We start from the raw sequence: 13,152 nt of genomic DNA, 5'->3' as shown, positions 1-13,152 counted from the left end.
CTGCCATATAGATAAGGGCGAAATTTCGCTGTGGCCCAAACGATGGCGAGGCATTCCTTTTCGGTTGTAGAAAAATTGCCTTCCGCTTTGGATAACGACCGGCTAGCGTAAGCTATCACGTGTTCATGCCCATCTTTTCTCTGGACTAGGCACCGAGGCCTAGGCTACTGGCGTCAGTGTGGATTTCGGTATCGGCGTGCTCGTCGAAGTGCGCAAGTACGGGCGGCGACTGCATGCATCGTTTGAGTTCTTGAAATGCGTCGGCCTGCAGCCTTTCCCACTTGAACTCGACGTCACATTTAGTGAGCTGTGTCAGCGGCTCAGCGATGCGTGAAAAGTCCTTGACAAATCGCCTGTAGTAGGCACACATGCCAAGAAATCTACGCACTGCCTTCTTGTCGATGGGCTGCGGGAACTGTGCGGTGGCAGCTGTCTTCTGCGGGTCAGGGTGGACTCCAGACTTGCTGATGATGTGGCCTAGGAACAGAAGCTCATCGTAAGCGAAGCGGCACTTTTCTGGCTTCAGAGTGAGCCCTGATGACTTGATGGCCTCTAGTACTGTGGCAAGTCGCCTAAGGTGATCGTCGAAATTTGCGGCGAATACAACGACGTCATCCAAGTAAACGAGACAGGTCTGCCACTTCAATTCTGCTAAAACCGTGTCCATCACGCGCTGGAACGTTGCAGGCGTCGGGCACAGTCCAAATGGCATAACCTTGAACTCGTAGAGGCCGTCTGGGGTGATGAAGGCGGTCTTTTCGCGATCTTTTTCGTCGACTTCTATTTGCCAATAGCCAGACTTGAGGTCCATCGACGAGAAGTATTTTGCGTTGCAGAGCCGATCCAATGTGTCGTCTATCCGTGGGAGGGGGTATACGTCCTTCTTCGTGATCTTGTTCAGACGACGATAATCGACGCAGAAACGGACGGTTCCGTCCGTTTTCTTCACCAGGACAACAGGGGATGCCCACGGGCTTTTCGACGGCTGGATGATGTCGTCGCGCAGCATTTCGTCGACTTGCACTCTTATCGCTTCACGTTCTCGCGGCGAAATTCGGTAAGGGCTCTGCCGGAGTGGTCGAGCGCACTCCTCGGTGATTATGCGATGCTTGGCGACTGGTGTTTGTCGAATCCTCGATGACGTCGAAAAGCAGCCTTTGTATCGTCGGAGCAGACTTCTGAGCTGCTGTTGCTTAATCGCGGGGAGACTTGGATTAATGCTGTAGTCTGGTTCGGGAACCATGGTCGTCGTGGTAGATGCGGCGGAATCCGAGAGGACAAACGCATTACTGGTTTCCAGAATTTTATCGATGTATGCGATCGTCGTGCCCTTGTTGATGTGCTTGAACTCCTGGCTAAGTTTGTCAGCAACACTTCAGTTTTCCCTCCATGCAGTCGAGTGATCCCTCTTGCGACGCAAATTTCACGGTCTAGCAGTAGTCGTTGGTCGCCTTCGATGACACCTTCTACGTCAGCGGGTATTTCGGTGCCGACCGAAATAACAATGCTGGAGCGAGGCGGGATGCTCACTTGATCTTCGAGCACACTCAAGGCGTGGTGACTACGAGGGCTCTCCGGCGGTATTGCTTTATCTTCCGACAGCGTTATTGACTTCGACTTCAGGTCGATGATTGCGCCGTGTTGGTTCAGGAAGTCCATACCGAGAATGACGTCTCGTGAACACTGTTGGAGGATAACGAAGGTGGCAGGGTAAGTGCGGTCATGAATGGTTATTCTTGCCGTGCAGATTCCAGTCGGCGTGATGAGGTGCCCTCCAGCGGTCCGAATTTGAGGGCCTTCCCATGCGGTCTTAACTTTCTTCAACTGGGCGGCGATGTGTCCACTCATTACGGAGTAATCAGCCCCTGTGTCCACTAAGGCGGTAACTGCGGGGCCGTCTAGAAGCACGTCGAGGTCGGTGGTTCTTTGTCTGGCGTTGCAGTTAGGTCTTGGCGCCGGATCACGGCTGCGACGTGTTGAACTGAAGTTGGAACGTCGCGTCGTCAAGTCGTCTTTCGTCAGTGTATTCGTGGCTTCCTGACTTCGTCGGGAAGGCGGCGTGTCGTTATTATGTCGTCGAGGTGGTCTCTGCGCCGTCTTCGTCGGCGGCGGAGGATCTTCGTCAGTTAGACGAACAGCAACCGCACCTCCATCGGTTGCTGCTTTTAGTTTTCCGGATATGGGCTCGCAGAGCGGCCCCGTGCTGGGCCAGTGTATGGACGGCGCTGCGGCGACAGGTAGCGGCCTGGTGACGGCGACCGGGATGGCCGTCGAGGGCTCCACTGAGTAGCGGCGAGGTAGTCGGTGATGTCACGAGGGCGTTCGCCTCCCCGAGGGCGCGGTGCGTCGACGGCGAACCCTCGCAATCCCAGGTCGCGGTATGGGCATCGGCGGTACACATGGCCGGCTTCCCCGCAGTGGTAGCAGAGCGGGCGGTGGTCAGGAGCGCGCCAAACGTCTGTCTTCCTCGGGTAGCTGCGCTGGTCGACGGGTGGGCGTGTTGGTGGCGGCGGCGGTGGTCGACGGAATTGCGGCGTTAGGGCGCGCTCACACTAGCGGGAAGCTTCCCGCACCGGCACAGCGTCAACGTCGACGCTGCCTCGCAGCTGCTCGGAATGACGCTCACACTGCGCGCGTTTTCTCGCTGCGGTTGTCTTGGAATGTGCAGAGAGGAGGCGCTGAGGGAGGACCCGAACGAGCAGAAAGAGAAGGGGATAGTCACGTGGCACCTCAGCATGTCAAGCTCCTCGCATACAAATCATTAGTCCGATCAAAATTAGAATACGCATCTCCCATCTGGTCTCCAAAGCAAGCATATCTCTAATTCAATTGAAGCAGTTCAAAACCGAGCAACTAGATTCATTCATTCATCGTATTCTTTTGATATCAGCATATCATCCCTCAAATCACAGTCCAGCCTACCTACCCTTGCTCATCGCCGCTACATTGCTAGTTTATGTTTGTTTCACAAGTTTTTTTACTCTGAGCTACGACAGGAACCCTACATCTGCGCACCACCACCACGCATCTCCCTCCGCACCGGCCATCAGCAGCAAGTGTCACGACCTCGCGCCCGCACCACTACATTTTCTTCATCATTCTTCCCCCGGACCGCGAACGACTGGAACGGCTTTCCCCGTGAACTTGCTGCTATCACATGCCAATCATTGTTCATCGAAGAAATCACGCGTGTACTTGCTTAGTGATAATCTTATATTTGTATAACTTTCAACTTATCTGTTAGTCTTTCTGTTTTTCATTTCTGTGTGTCCCACCCCTTATGTAATACCCTCTAACGAGGGTTTTTAAGGTATTAAAGTGAAGTGAAGTGAAGTGAAGAAGACTGGAAAGCGCGCCCTTTTCCCTCGTCGTCTTGATCGTCTGCTAGCTCCCCTCCCGTCGCCCTTTTTGTCTCGAGGATGGCTGGTTCGAACGATGAGGTGTTGGCTACGGTAAACGTACTTATACTTGCTTGTTCGCTGCTTCTGCACCGTCGCCGTGCACGGAATGCGCGAAAGCGCCGATTTTGGGTGCGACCCATGTTTCGCCGTCGAGAGCAAGAAGGACAGGCGCGTCTATTGCTGCCACGGCTGCGGGCGGAAGACGAGGCATACTTCCGCGAGTAAGTACCGTTTCTTATGATGAATTCGTAAAGTGTGCTCGTCGTACGGGATATAACTGACATATTGCCGGTCGCCTTTTAGCTACCTTCGGATGCCTCCCAGCACCTTCGACACTTTGCTGGGCTTCGTCGAGCACAGCCTCAGCCGTCAGGTGACTCCATTCAGAGATCCGATTTCGGCCCACGATCGTCTGGCAATAACACTACGGTGAGTGTCCATGGCTAATCATATCCAATTAATTAAAATGGTTAAGAGCTTACCGCAGATTTATTTGCTAAAGGTGCTTCATGTAGTGTGGTGCGCTGTTATGGATAGTGCTTATTAAATAAGCATCTGGAGATTAATTACACTGCGCACAGCATAAAGAAATTAATATTTTTGGCTACGTCTCGCGTGACTGGAATTTCAACCTATCGTCCAGAGCTGATGGAGCAAAAGGCTTCCGGTTTTGAGGCGCCGCCGCGAGCGAGTATTTTTCGAATAATTATTTGCAATTAACCCATCGTGTGGTCCACGTTTTTGTCTGATGCAACCATTCTATTAGAGCCAATTTCTGAAATGTGAAGTAAAACAAGTATAAGGTTCTGAAACTGCAAGTTACTGCTTATTAGGTGCATGGTGTGTTTTCACTGGAAGAATGCAGAAAGCACAATAATAATGGTTTTAATGTTCAGTATAAAAAATTTGCTGTTCCGCCGTTGGCAGCGCATGGAACACCAAGGTGAAGCAGTCTTTTCTTTCATGAAAGTGGAGGAGGAAATATTGTACGTGGCCCACCACAATTTTCAAATTTGTAGAGCAAAATGTAATATTTTTGATCTTTTAATGCAGTACAACTAGACACCTTGTTGTTTTAATTTTTAATTAGTTTTGGTTTCTTACAAAATATGCCGGTCAGATATATTGCTGCTCAATCTCTATTACATATGTGATTGTTTTCCAGGTTTCTTGCAAATGGGGACACATTCCGCAGCTTGTCATACAACTTTTTAATTGACCGATCTACAGCTTCAGTTCTCATAAGAGAAACCACAGCTGCAATATGGAAGAATTTGTGGCATACATACGTTCCTTTTCTTCAGACTGAGATAGAATGGAGAAAGGTGAGAGAAATTAGTTTCCTGAAAAAACAGCACTTGCATAGGAGTGTGAGAACATAAAATGGAGACCACAGATGATGTGTTGTGACATCCATATGAACCTTGCCACCCCATTCCTGGGAATGTAAAGCTGTTCAGTGCTAGCTCACTGCATGGACGACTATAATTTTTCACGTTACCCTTTATTCCACCCTGCGGTGACAACTCAGCATAACCCTTAATCTGAAATTAAGAAGGAACAAATTTTGGGAAGCAAACCTCTCTTTTCTCCAACGAACCACACAACTTACGGAAGCATAATACATGTTGCCGTGACATGTAGTGCAAGTGTAATGGAATGGTCAGTACTACACTGAGTGCCTCCTTTACTCCAGTCATCCTGTGGCTTTTGTACTGTGATTATGCAGTGAAATCCCGCATCTTCAGAGGTCTTTTAATTAATTTTTCTCTGAATTATTTTGTTTTGCAAGACCTATGTGTAAATGTTTGAAACTCTTTAAATTATTCATGCTTCTGAAAGAAACTGATTTCAGCTGAACAAACAGGAAGCAGAGATGAGGATTTTTATGCCTGCATAACTTTCGTTGTTCATTATATACACTGTTCCCGCTCCCCACTTCCATGAAATTGTTTCCTAAGCCAGTTAATGGCTTCAAAATTTGTGTCTGTTTCAGATTGCATTCGACATGGAACAGTATTGAAATTTTCCTAATTGCATTGGGAGCCTTGACGGCAAACATGTAAACATTGAATGCCCAAATAACTCTGGGTCAAGGAATCTTAACTACAAAAAAACTTTCAGTGTCGTTCTTTTGGCCTGCTGTGATGCACATTACAGGTAAAGTTATTATCTGCACCTGGTTTCAACTTAATTCTAGCCATGTACACCTCAGTGGTTTGCTCTTTTGGTTGCACCAATACTAAGCATTAATGGCAAAGCTAACTGAATGCTGTAAGAAATGCAGCAACAGACCATGAGCATCTGTAGAGAAAGTTTTTGCGACAGAGCGCCATGGAGCAAAAACGAGAGGAAGACGGAAGACAGGATGGGCGCAGCGCAGCGCCCGTTCTGTCTGTCCCAGAAACAATGAACCAACTAGCCCTGACCAAGATCCTCATTGGAAGTTGAGGAAGTGTTTGCTAACGTGTTTGTTCTGAAGGGTATGGGCAAAAAAGGAAGGGATAAAAAGACAAAATTGGTCACAGTTGAAGTTACTGCAGCTTCATTATTCCTTGCATTAAACACAGCATGCGTGAACAGGCTGCCAGAAAATATTGGTTTTCAAAAACTGTTGCTCTATATTGCTTGTTTTTTTTTTCTCAGTGCTGCACCGATGCCAGTTTGGGTAGTCATCAAATTACTGTAAATGTAAATATGCTTTAGATAGGCACCCTCACTGTCGAAAAAAAAAATCATTGTTGCTTTTGGTTTTTTGCATTGTTTTAGTGGTTGTCAAAGAAACATTTCTTGACTGCAGCCGCAAGTCGGTGGTTTTCCAGTTTGCATCTTTTTGGTCTTCATACTTAGCTGCTCATACTTATTGGCAATATAATTAATGATGCCAGGCTTCTGAGGCCTAAGATTGTCAGAACGTATAGTTATAATTCCCATGTGGCAATGGGCACTTGTCATGATTCTTCTGAGACTGTAAGGTAAGGAATAAGGTCAATTGTGTAAAATATATAAAGTGCTAAAAGTGCTTATTAGCTGCATAACGTACTGATAACATGCACTTATTTTTATCAACGCCTGCGTGAAATATTGTCCCATAGTGACGTCATTTATTTTGCAGAGGTTTAACGTGGCCTTTCTCATCGAGCTATTATAGCACTCATTATTAGCTCACTGCTTTCCTTCTCATATGCCTCTTTGTTTCAGATTCACATATGTCGATCTTTGCCACTATGGTGGTGAAGGGGATTCTGGTATATTTTTGCGGTCAGATTTGCTCAAAACCCTCAGCGAAGACTTGTGTGGTGTTCCATCCCCCACCACTGTTGGGTCGGCAGGTGTCATTCCCTATGTGATTGTAGGCGATGAAGCCTTCCCTTTGAAAACATTCCTCATGCGTCCCTATGCCCGTCGTGGTGAGCCTGTTTATGAATATCATTATGCATTTTGCAGCCAGTAATTGCATGATGCTCATTGAAGTTGATGTTGTTGCCCAGAAAGTATTTCTGTTATTTGTTTTCCATTTTAGAGCAAATATCTCGGTGAAGTACCCTAGTCAAATAGGACCAAACCGCATTATGCACATTTAAAGAGACGGTTCTGCTTGTGATCCTTGAAGTCCACATTAAAATCTCTTTTTTTGTTATAGTAGCCGGCAACATATTTTTACTCAAAAGCAGTAGTACTTATTGCAACCATGCTCACTTTATTTTGAAATCAAGTATACGATACAAGCCATTCGGGGTGGCACAATGCATTTTGTAATGCACCATCGTAACAGAAAGCCTTTTGTCAAACACAGCCATTATTCACTTTATTTTTCATTGTTCCTTTACCCTATTGTTAAAATTTAAAATGATTTGGAGTGGCAGGATTCTTTCAAATAATATGCCTCATGTTGTCCTTTCTAGACTTGCAGAAGCACAGATTAAGACCATCTGGACGCGAGGAGTACCAGCAGAGAGCAACTTTCAACTACCGTTTAAGCCGGGCTCGCCGGGTCATTAAAAAGTCATTTGGCATAATGGCTGCAAGATGGCGAATATTAAGGAGGCCTTTTAGAGCATCAGAGGAAACAACGGAAAATATTTGCAAGGCATGTGTTGTGCTACATAACTTTATGATGTCGGAGAGCGCATTGGCAAGATCTGCCTACAGCCCACCTGGCTATGCCGACAGTGAGGACTGGCAAGGAAACGAAACTCCTGGCTTATGGAGGACAGACGGCAATGACCTTCCAGCAATGAGAGGGATAAGTAGACAAGGATGCCACTCTGCAAGGTAAATATGGAAAGCCTGCGTCAACCAAAATTTTTATGCAGTATATGTTGAGCTGCTCCGATGTTGTATTGCAGGTCTGCTATGGATGTGCGCGACAGACTGGCACAATATTTTGTCACGGATGGCAAAGTTCCATGGCAAGAAGCGATTGTCAACCGTGCAGGACGGAAGGTAAAACAAGCAGGATAATGCTGCATGTGCTCTAAAAGATGTTCTTTAAAATGAATGCAGGCATCATACTCTTGAGTTCAAACAATTGAAAGCTTTATTCCCCTCGAAATCAAGGCAAATTACTCTAGAGTTTCTTGCTCAGCTTCGTATAAAATTTTGGAGATTTGAAATATAGCTTGTGATCGCTGCCTTGGTGGCAGAGCACGAAGCTTCACGGTGACTAAGCGGCCCGTGGCATCACTTTCGTCTTCACATTGCACTTCAGTCCTTTGATTTCTTGTAATATTAGCAAGGCTCTCAGCACATTTATCAAGGGTCGCCTTGACACAATCTTCAAAATTGTCGTCCGTCTTCTTCCTCCTTCTGCAAAATGATGAAAACTGCATTGTTTCACAACATTTTTTTTATCTCTCTTATGTTAGGAAGCATGAAACTTGCAAGTACATACCGTGAATTTGGCCCTCCTGAGTATGTGCCTTTGGACAGCCTTGAGAAGAAAAAGCACAAAAACAAGTCAAGAAATGATTACATGAAAGTTTGCTTGTATGTCTACCTGACTGGCGCTGCGTATCGCCCAAGTACCTCCATCTCAGTTGGTGCAGGGCTAAGAGGCGATGGCCCCCGGTTTTCAGCTGGTGAAGGGCTACCAGGCCCTGCACACCTAGCTTGAGCAGGTGCTGGGCTGCGTGACAAACAGTGCACTTCCGAACTTTCTGATATAGATCACGCAAATGTCAGTAAAAAGGATGGTAGGTGCTTACCTGCAGTCGTCTTCATCTGGATTGACAACTGTGTCGTCGTACCTGGATTGTATAAAATGTGAGTTCACTGAACTTGCAGCATGATATAGACTTACGCATGGATGTGTCTACTTACAATCCGAGAAGTTGTGTTTCTGCGGGGCTCGCGGTGTTTATATCAGCACTGCATCAAATAAATGTATTGAAACATGACATTCTCTGTACTCTCCTTGTACCAACACTGCTTGAAAACATACTGAGAAGCACAAATGTATTGTTTATCATTCTAAGCTACAAAAATGTCCAAATCTGTATTGTGCATAGTGTGCAATGTTTAACACAGTACACACCTGCTTATTCAGTGTGTACTTACATTTCGAGAAGCTCCATGCCTGGAGAGCTCTGGCTTCTGTAAGTGCTGCATGAAACAATGAAATGCCCTTTAACCTTGCCTCAACGCTGCTCAAGATACAATCAGAAGCTTGACATAATTGCATACATTTGCCAGCAAAACAGACAATAATGCCTACCTTTCTGGGGTAGCAAACCCACTGCCACTTCGCTGACTCGGCCCTGGTGATTGCCTGCATAACAGACGCCAGGCTAGAACATTTGGTGCTCAAGCATGCATGCAAATCACAGCTGAAGTTCATAACCATACATACCAGGTTTTCTTTGGCACGTTTGTCGTGATCCTGAGTCGCACAAATATAAGCATAAGTGTCTACAGCACTGTCAGTGAGGCAGCATGCTTAAGGGTTCTAACTATCCCTCACGTAAACTTTCAGATTAGGCGAACTGAGAACATGGAATTTGCAATATTCGGGTGGAGATATCAAAGAATGTTTCAAAATCACACCTGGCATTATGTTCTGAACCATGGCATATGCATATATACCGCCGTACGCGTACGCGTATCGAAGCAAAGTGCCGCAAGCACAAAGGAACCCGGAGGCGGTGCCCAATCGCGCCCAATTCTAGCTAGCCTTTCAATGATATTGGGGTTGCGAAAGTGCAGTTCTCCTTCCCACTGCGAAAAGGGTAGCGGAGGCACTTTTGGAGAACTGTGGCTGTGCACCAAGTCAGAAAAAGATTCACACTGAAAGGGTAAAACATGCCGGCAAAGGTGTGATTATACTAACCTACTAGCGTAGTGCGGCGTGCTTCGCAGCATGCCGTCCATCAGGGGGAAGAGCGCCCACTTTTTCGCGGCGTTGCCGCCGTTGCCGGGTGCCCCACTCCGACATGTGGCGTCAGTGCCGCTGACAATCTTAAGCCAACGGTCCCTGGCATTCTTAAATTTTGCTGATGCCTCGGTAGCTGCAAAAAATATTTTTCTCATGCTGACAGACACCTGGATCGACACCGGATACTAGACACTACACAACGAAATAAACTTACCAGTAAGGCCGAACTCCAGTCCGATTAATTGCCATCGGTTGTTCTTGCCGTCTGTGTCCTTATAATCACAATGCGTTTTGTCATATAGAAAAGGGTAGGGCCGAATGCATTCCAGGAACCGCTCAAAATCCTCAAGTCGCATGTTCATGGTGGCAAAAGCAACAGCCGAGTGACCGGCCGGCCGGACGCGCGCAGCCTCCGCCGACGGGGTCACTGGACTGGGAACGACGTCTTGGAATCCCCAAATGGCCTATTCATGCTGGCAAAGCAGCCGCCGAGTGCCCGGCCGGCCGGCCGGCCGGACGCGCGCAGCCTCCGCCTCCGCCGACGGGGTCACTGAGCTGGGACCGACGTCACGGTTCACGGTCGGCGCCCATTGGCTGTTCTCGTCAGCGGCACGGGAAAAATAGGTACTGAACCCATCGCTCCGCGGGACGGCACAGCAGGCTGTCCGCGGGAGAAAAACCGGCTTGGGCGGGAAGCGGCACGCGGAAAACGCCCGGCGTTGCGCGTTTTCCCGCTAATGTGAGCGCGCCTTTACAGGGTCCTGGCGCGGTCGTGGAGGGGGACCTTGACGGCGGGCGACGGCGGCGTAGGTCATCGCTTCTGGCTGGGGCTGCGATGATTGTGGTTGTACCTCGCAAACTCCCAGCGATCGCTGGACTTCTTTGACAATTTCGGCGACTGAGGCCACTTGAGGTTGCGATGAAGGGAAGACCCTTTGAAGCTCCTCTCGTACGACTGCCCTGATGGTCTCGCGCAGGTCGTCGGTAGCCAGTGACTGAACTCCGGCGTACTTTGTCGAGTTCGTGCGGCGGTTGTATTGTCGGTTCCGCATTTCTAATGTCTTCTCAATGCTGGTGGCCTCGCGAAGGAACTCTTCTACGGTCGTCGGTGGCCACGCATCAGTAGGCGGACTTTCTTCTCTTCGGACATTTCCAGGTCGGCGTGCCGGAACAGACGGCTCATTTCCTCAGTGAAGATTGCGATCGTTTCATTCGGCAGCTGCGCTCTGGTCTCCAGTAGAACTTGGGCTCGCTCTTTACGCAGGACGCTTGTAAATGTTTGCAGGAAGCTGCTTCGGAACAGGTCCCACGTCGTCAAGGTGGCTTCTCGATTCTCGAACCACGTCCTGGCGGCGTCCTCCAATGCGAAATAGACATGTCGCAGCTTGTCGTCGCTTGCCCAGCTGTTAAACGTAGCGACCCTCTCATACGTTTCCAGCCAGCTTTCCGGGTCCTCAAATGTGGAACCGCGGAACGTCGGTGGTTCCCTGGGCTGCTGCAGCACGATGGGGGACGCTGGGGCTGCCATTGGGGTTGCCTCGACCACAATCTTCTTGGTCTTCTTAGGTAGAAGTCCGTGCTCCGGGGGCAGCTGTTGAAGACGGCGGCTTGCTCGATTGTCCGGGACTACGTTGGTGTTCTCTTTGCGGTCCGGGCTTGGATCACGGCTTGTCGGGGGCGTCCGGTACATGAACAAAACAAAAAAGAAGCACCTCCACCAGATGTCACGTGGTGGTGACGTTGAAGAACACAGTAGCAATACTGTGAAAGACTAAACTAACTTTTATTTGGCGAACCTGTGCCCACAAAAGAGGCTACACTTACAGCACAACGGTAGCGGCGAGCACGGTCGGCGATCGTCGAAAATCTGATCCGCGGGTCAAGCGCGTCGGCTGTTATATAGCAGTCGTCGAATGTTCCAGACTAATCGTTGGGACCCGTGTGCCTTCCACAAAGTTCTACACCATTCGCGTCAGGCGATGAAATCAGATAACATAAGGTTCGTCTACAACAGACAGCGAACAGAAGCATCGATGACTTGCCAGAAACTTCGGATAGATGCAGGCGCGTCCCGCGCTGTGCGATAACACTTGTTAGGCGGCGAAACGTGGTCGCCCGATAAAGATAAAGGACACGTGTCAGTATGTATGTATGTACGTATGTATGTATGTATGCATGTATGTATTATGTATGTATGTATGTATGGATGGATGGATGGATGGATGGATGGATGGATGGATGGATGGATGGATGGATGGATGGATGGATGGATGGATGGATGGTTAACTAATGTTTAATAATTACCATTTTAACTGTAGTTGCGTGCCAGTCCCCTGTTTTTCTACAATCCGCGCTGCTTCCACGTAGCGTTGCCGATTCTACGCTTGTTTGTCCAAAATATGAATATTTTAAGCAGTATATCACATATTTATTGCAGAAGGCACATTTTCTTTTCCAGAAAACCCTCCGCAAGCTTCGAAGCGAACCACCGCCGCGTACGTCTCCGCGAGCGCCGCCGGCTCCTGATCCGCACTGTAGCATAGCGACGGTGCCGCCCCCTGTAGGTCGATCGCGCGGCGAATAGTCGGGTACAAGCAACTCAAGAATGAAACGGCTTTTCCCCGTCAAAGGACAGACGCATTGGCTGGAAGGGGGTCCTTAGACGGGAAAAAGCCGCTGCGTTCTTGAGTTGTATCCTACTGCCGCAGTTCCAGAAGCAATAACTGCGTGTTCGTCGAACAGTTCAAGGGCTCGACTTTCTCCTTCGAATCTGATCTATGTTTATGTGGAGGGCACCGACGCGTTCACACTTATTGATATCGGCGCTGATGTGTCTATCCTGAGCGAGAAGCTGTGCCGCCAGCAGCGAAAGGTGACGACGCCGCTATATTGTTTTTCGCTTCGTGCCGCTAATTGACAACTTATCGAGCCTTTGGCCGCATGTATGGCCACAGTCACTATTCAGGGCGCTCTGTACATCACTAAATTCATCTTTTCAACCTCTGGACTTTCTCGCCCGACATCATGCCGTCACCGACTGCACTCGCGCTGAAGTCGAGCTTCCCTTCCGCGAAGACCCGATGAGCGATAACACAACCAGGTGCGCCAAACTGACTGTGGCTGCTGACATCGTGATCCCGCCGTGATATTCTGTAGTCGTCTCTGTTTCCTGCAACTCTGCTTCCGGCGGACCTGTTGTCTTCATCCCGTACGACGGCTTGGCTTCTCGCCAGTGTCTGCCCATGCCGTTCGCCGTGCTCACTGTCGCAGTGAGCGCAATGCCCGCGGCACGAATCCATTCGTGTGCCCCTTTTCTCTTCTTCGCGGCGAATGCCTGGGACTCGTCCAGTCTTTCGCCTCCGTAGCCGTCTGCGACAA

General features: G+C 48.8%; 1 protein-coding gene, 1 long non-coding RNA gene and 1 pseudogene across 2 annotated transcripts; 2 read left to right on the top strand and 1 right to left on the bottom strand.

The window, feature by feature from the left end:
* Positions 1-2,165: 2,165 nt before the first annotated feature.
* LOC144095724 (uncharacterized) lies at positions 2,166-11,524 on the bottom strand (annotated as a pseudogene).
* Positions 3,405-4,672, top strand: LOC144095756 (uncharacterized). Its single transcript, XR_013306765.1, has 3 exons — positions 3,405-3,622; positions 3,705-3,830; positions 4,567-4,672. It is a non-coding gene; the product is annotated as an uncharacterized LOC144095756 (long non-coding RNA).
* LOC144095740 (uncharacterized) lies at positions 5,431-8,613 on the top strand. Its single transcript, XM_077629359.1, has 5 exons — positions 5,431-5,561; positions 6,603-6,811; positions 7,307-7,676; positions 7,751-7,847; positions 8,270-8,613. Exons 2-5 carry the CDS (start codon positions 6,790-6,792, stop codon positions 8,276-8,278), a joined length of 498 nt encoding a protein of 165 aa, XP_077485485.1. The 5' UTR covers positions 5,431-5,561; positions 6,603-6,789; the 3' UTR covers positions 8,279-8,613.
* Positions 11,525-13,152: the final 1,628 nt, after the last annotated feature.

The sequence above is a fragment of the Amblyomma americanum genome, chromosome 1 (assembly GCF_052857255.1).
Source record: "Amblyomma americanum isolate KBUSLIRL-KWMA chromosome 1, ASM5285725v1, whole genome shotgun sequence".
Classification (NCBI taxonomy): domain Eukaryota; kingdom Metazoa; phylum Arthropoda; class Arachnida; order Ixodida; family Ixodidae; genus Amblyomma; species Amblyomma americanum.
This window is presented reverse-complemented; position numbering and strand designations above follow the sequence as displayed.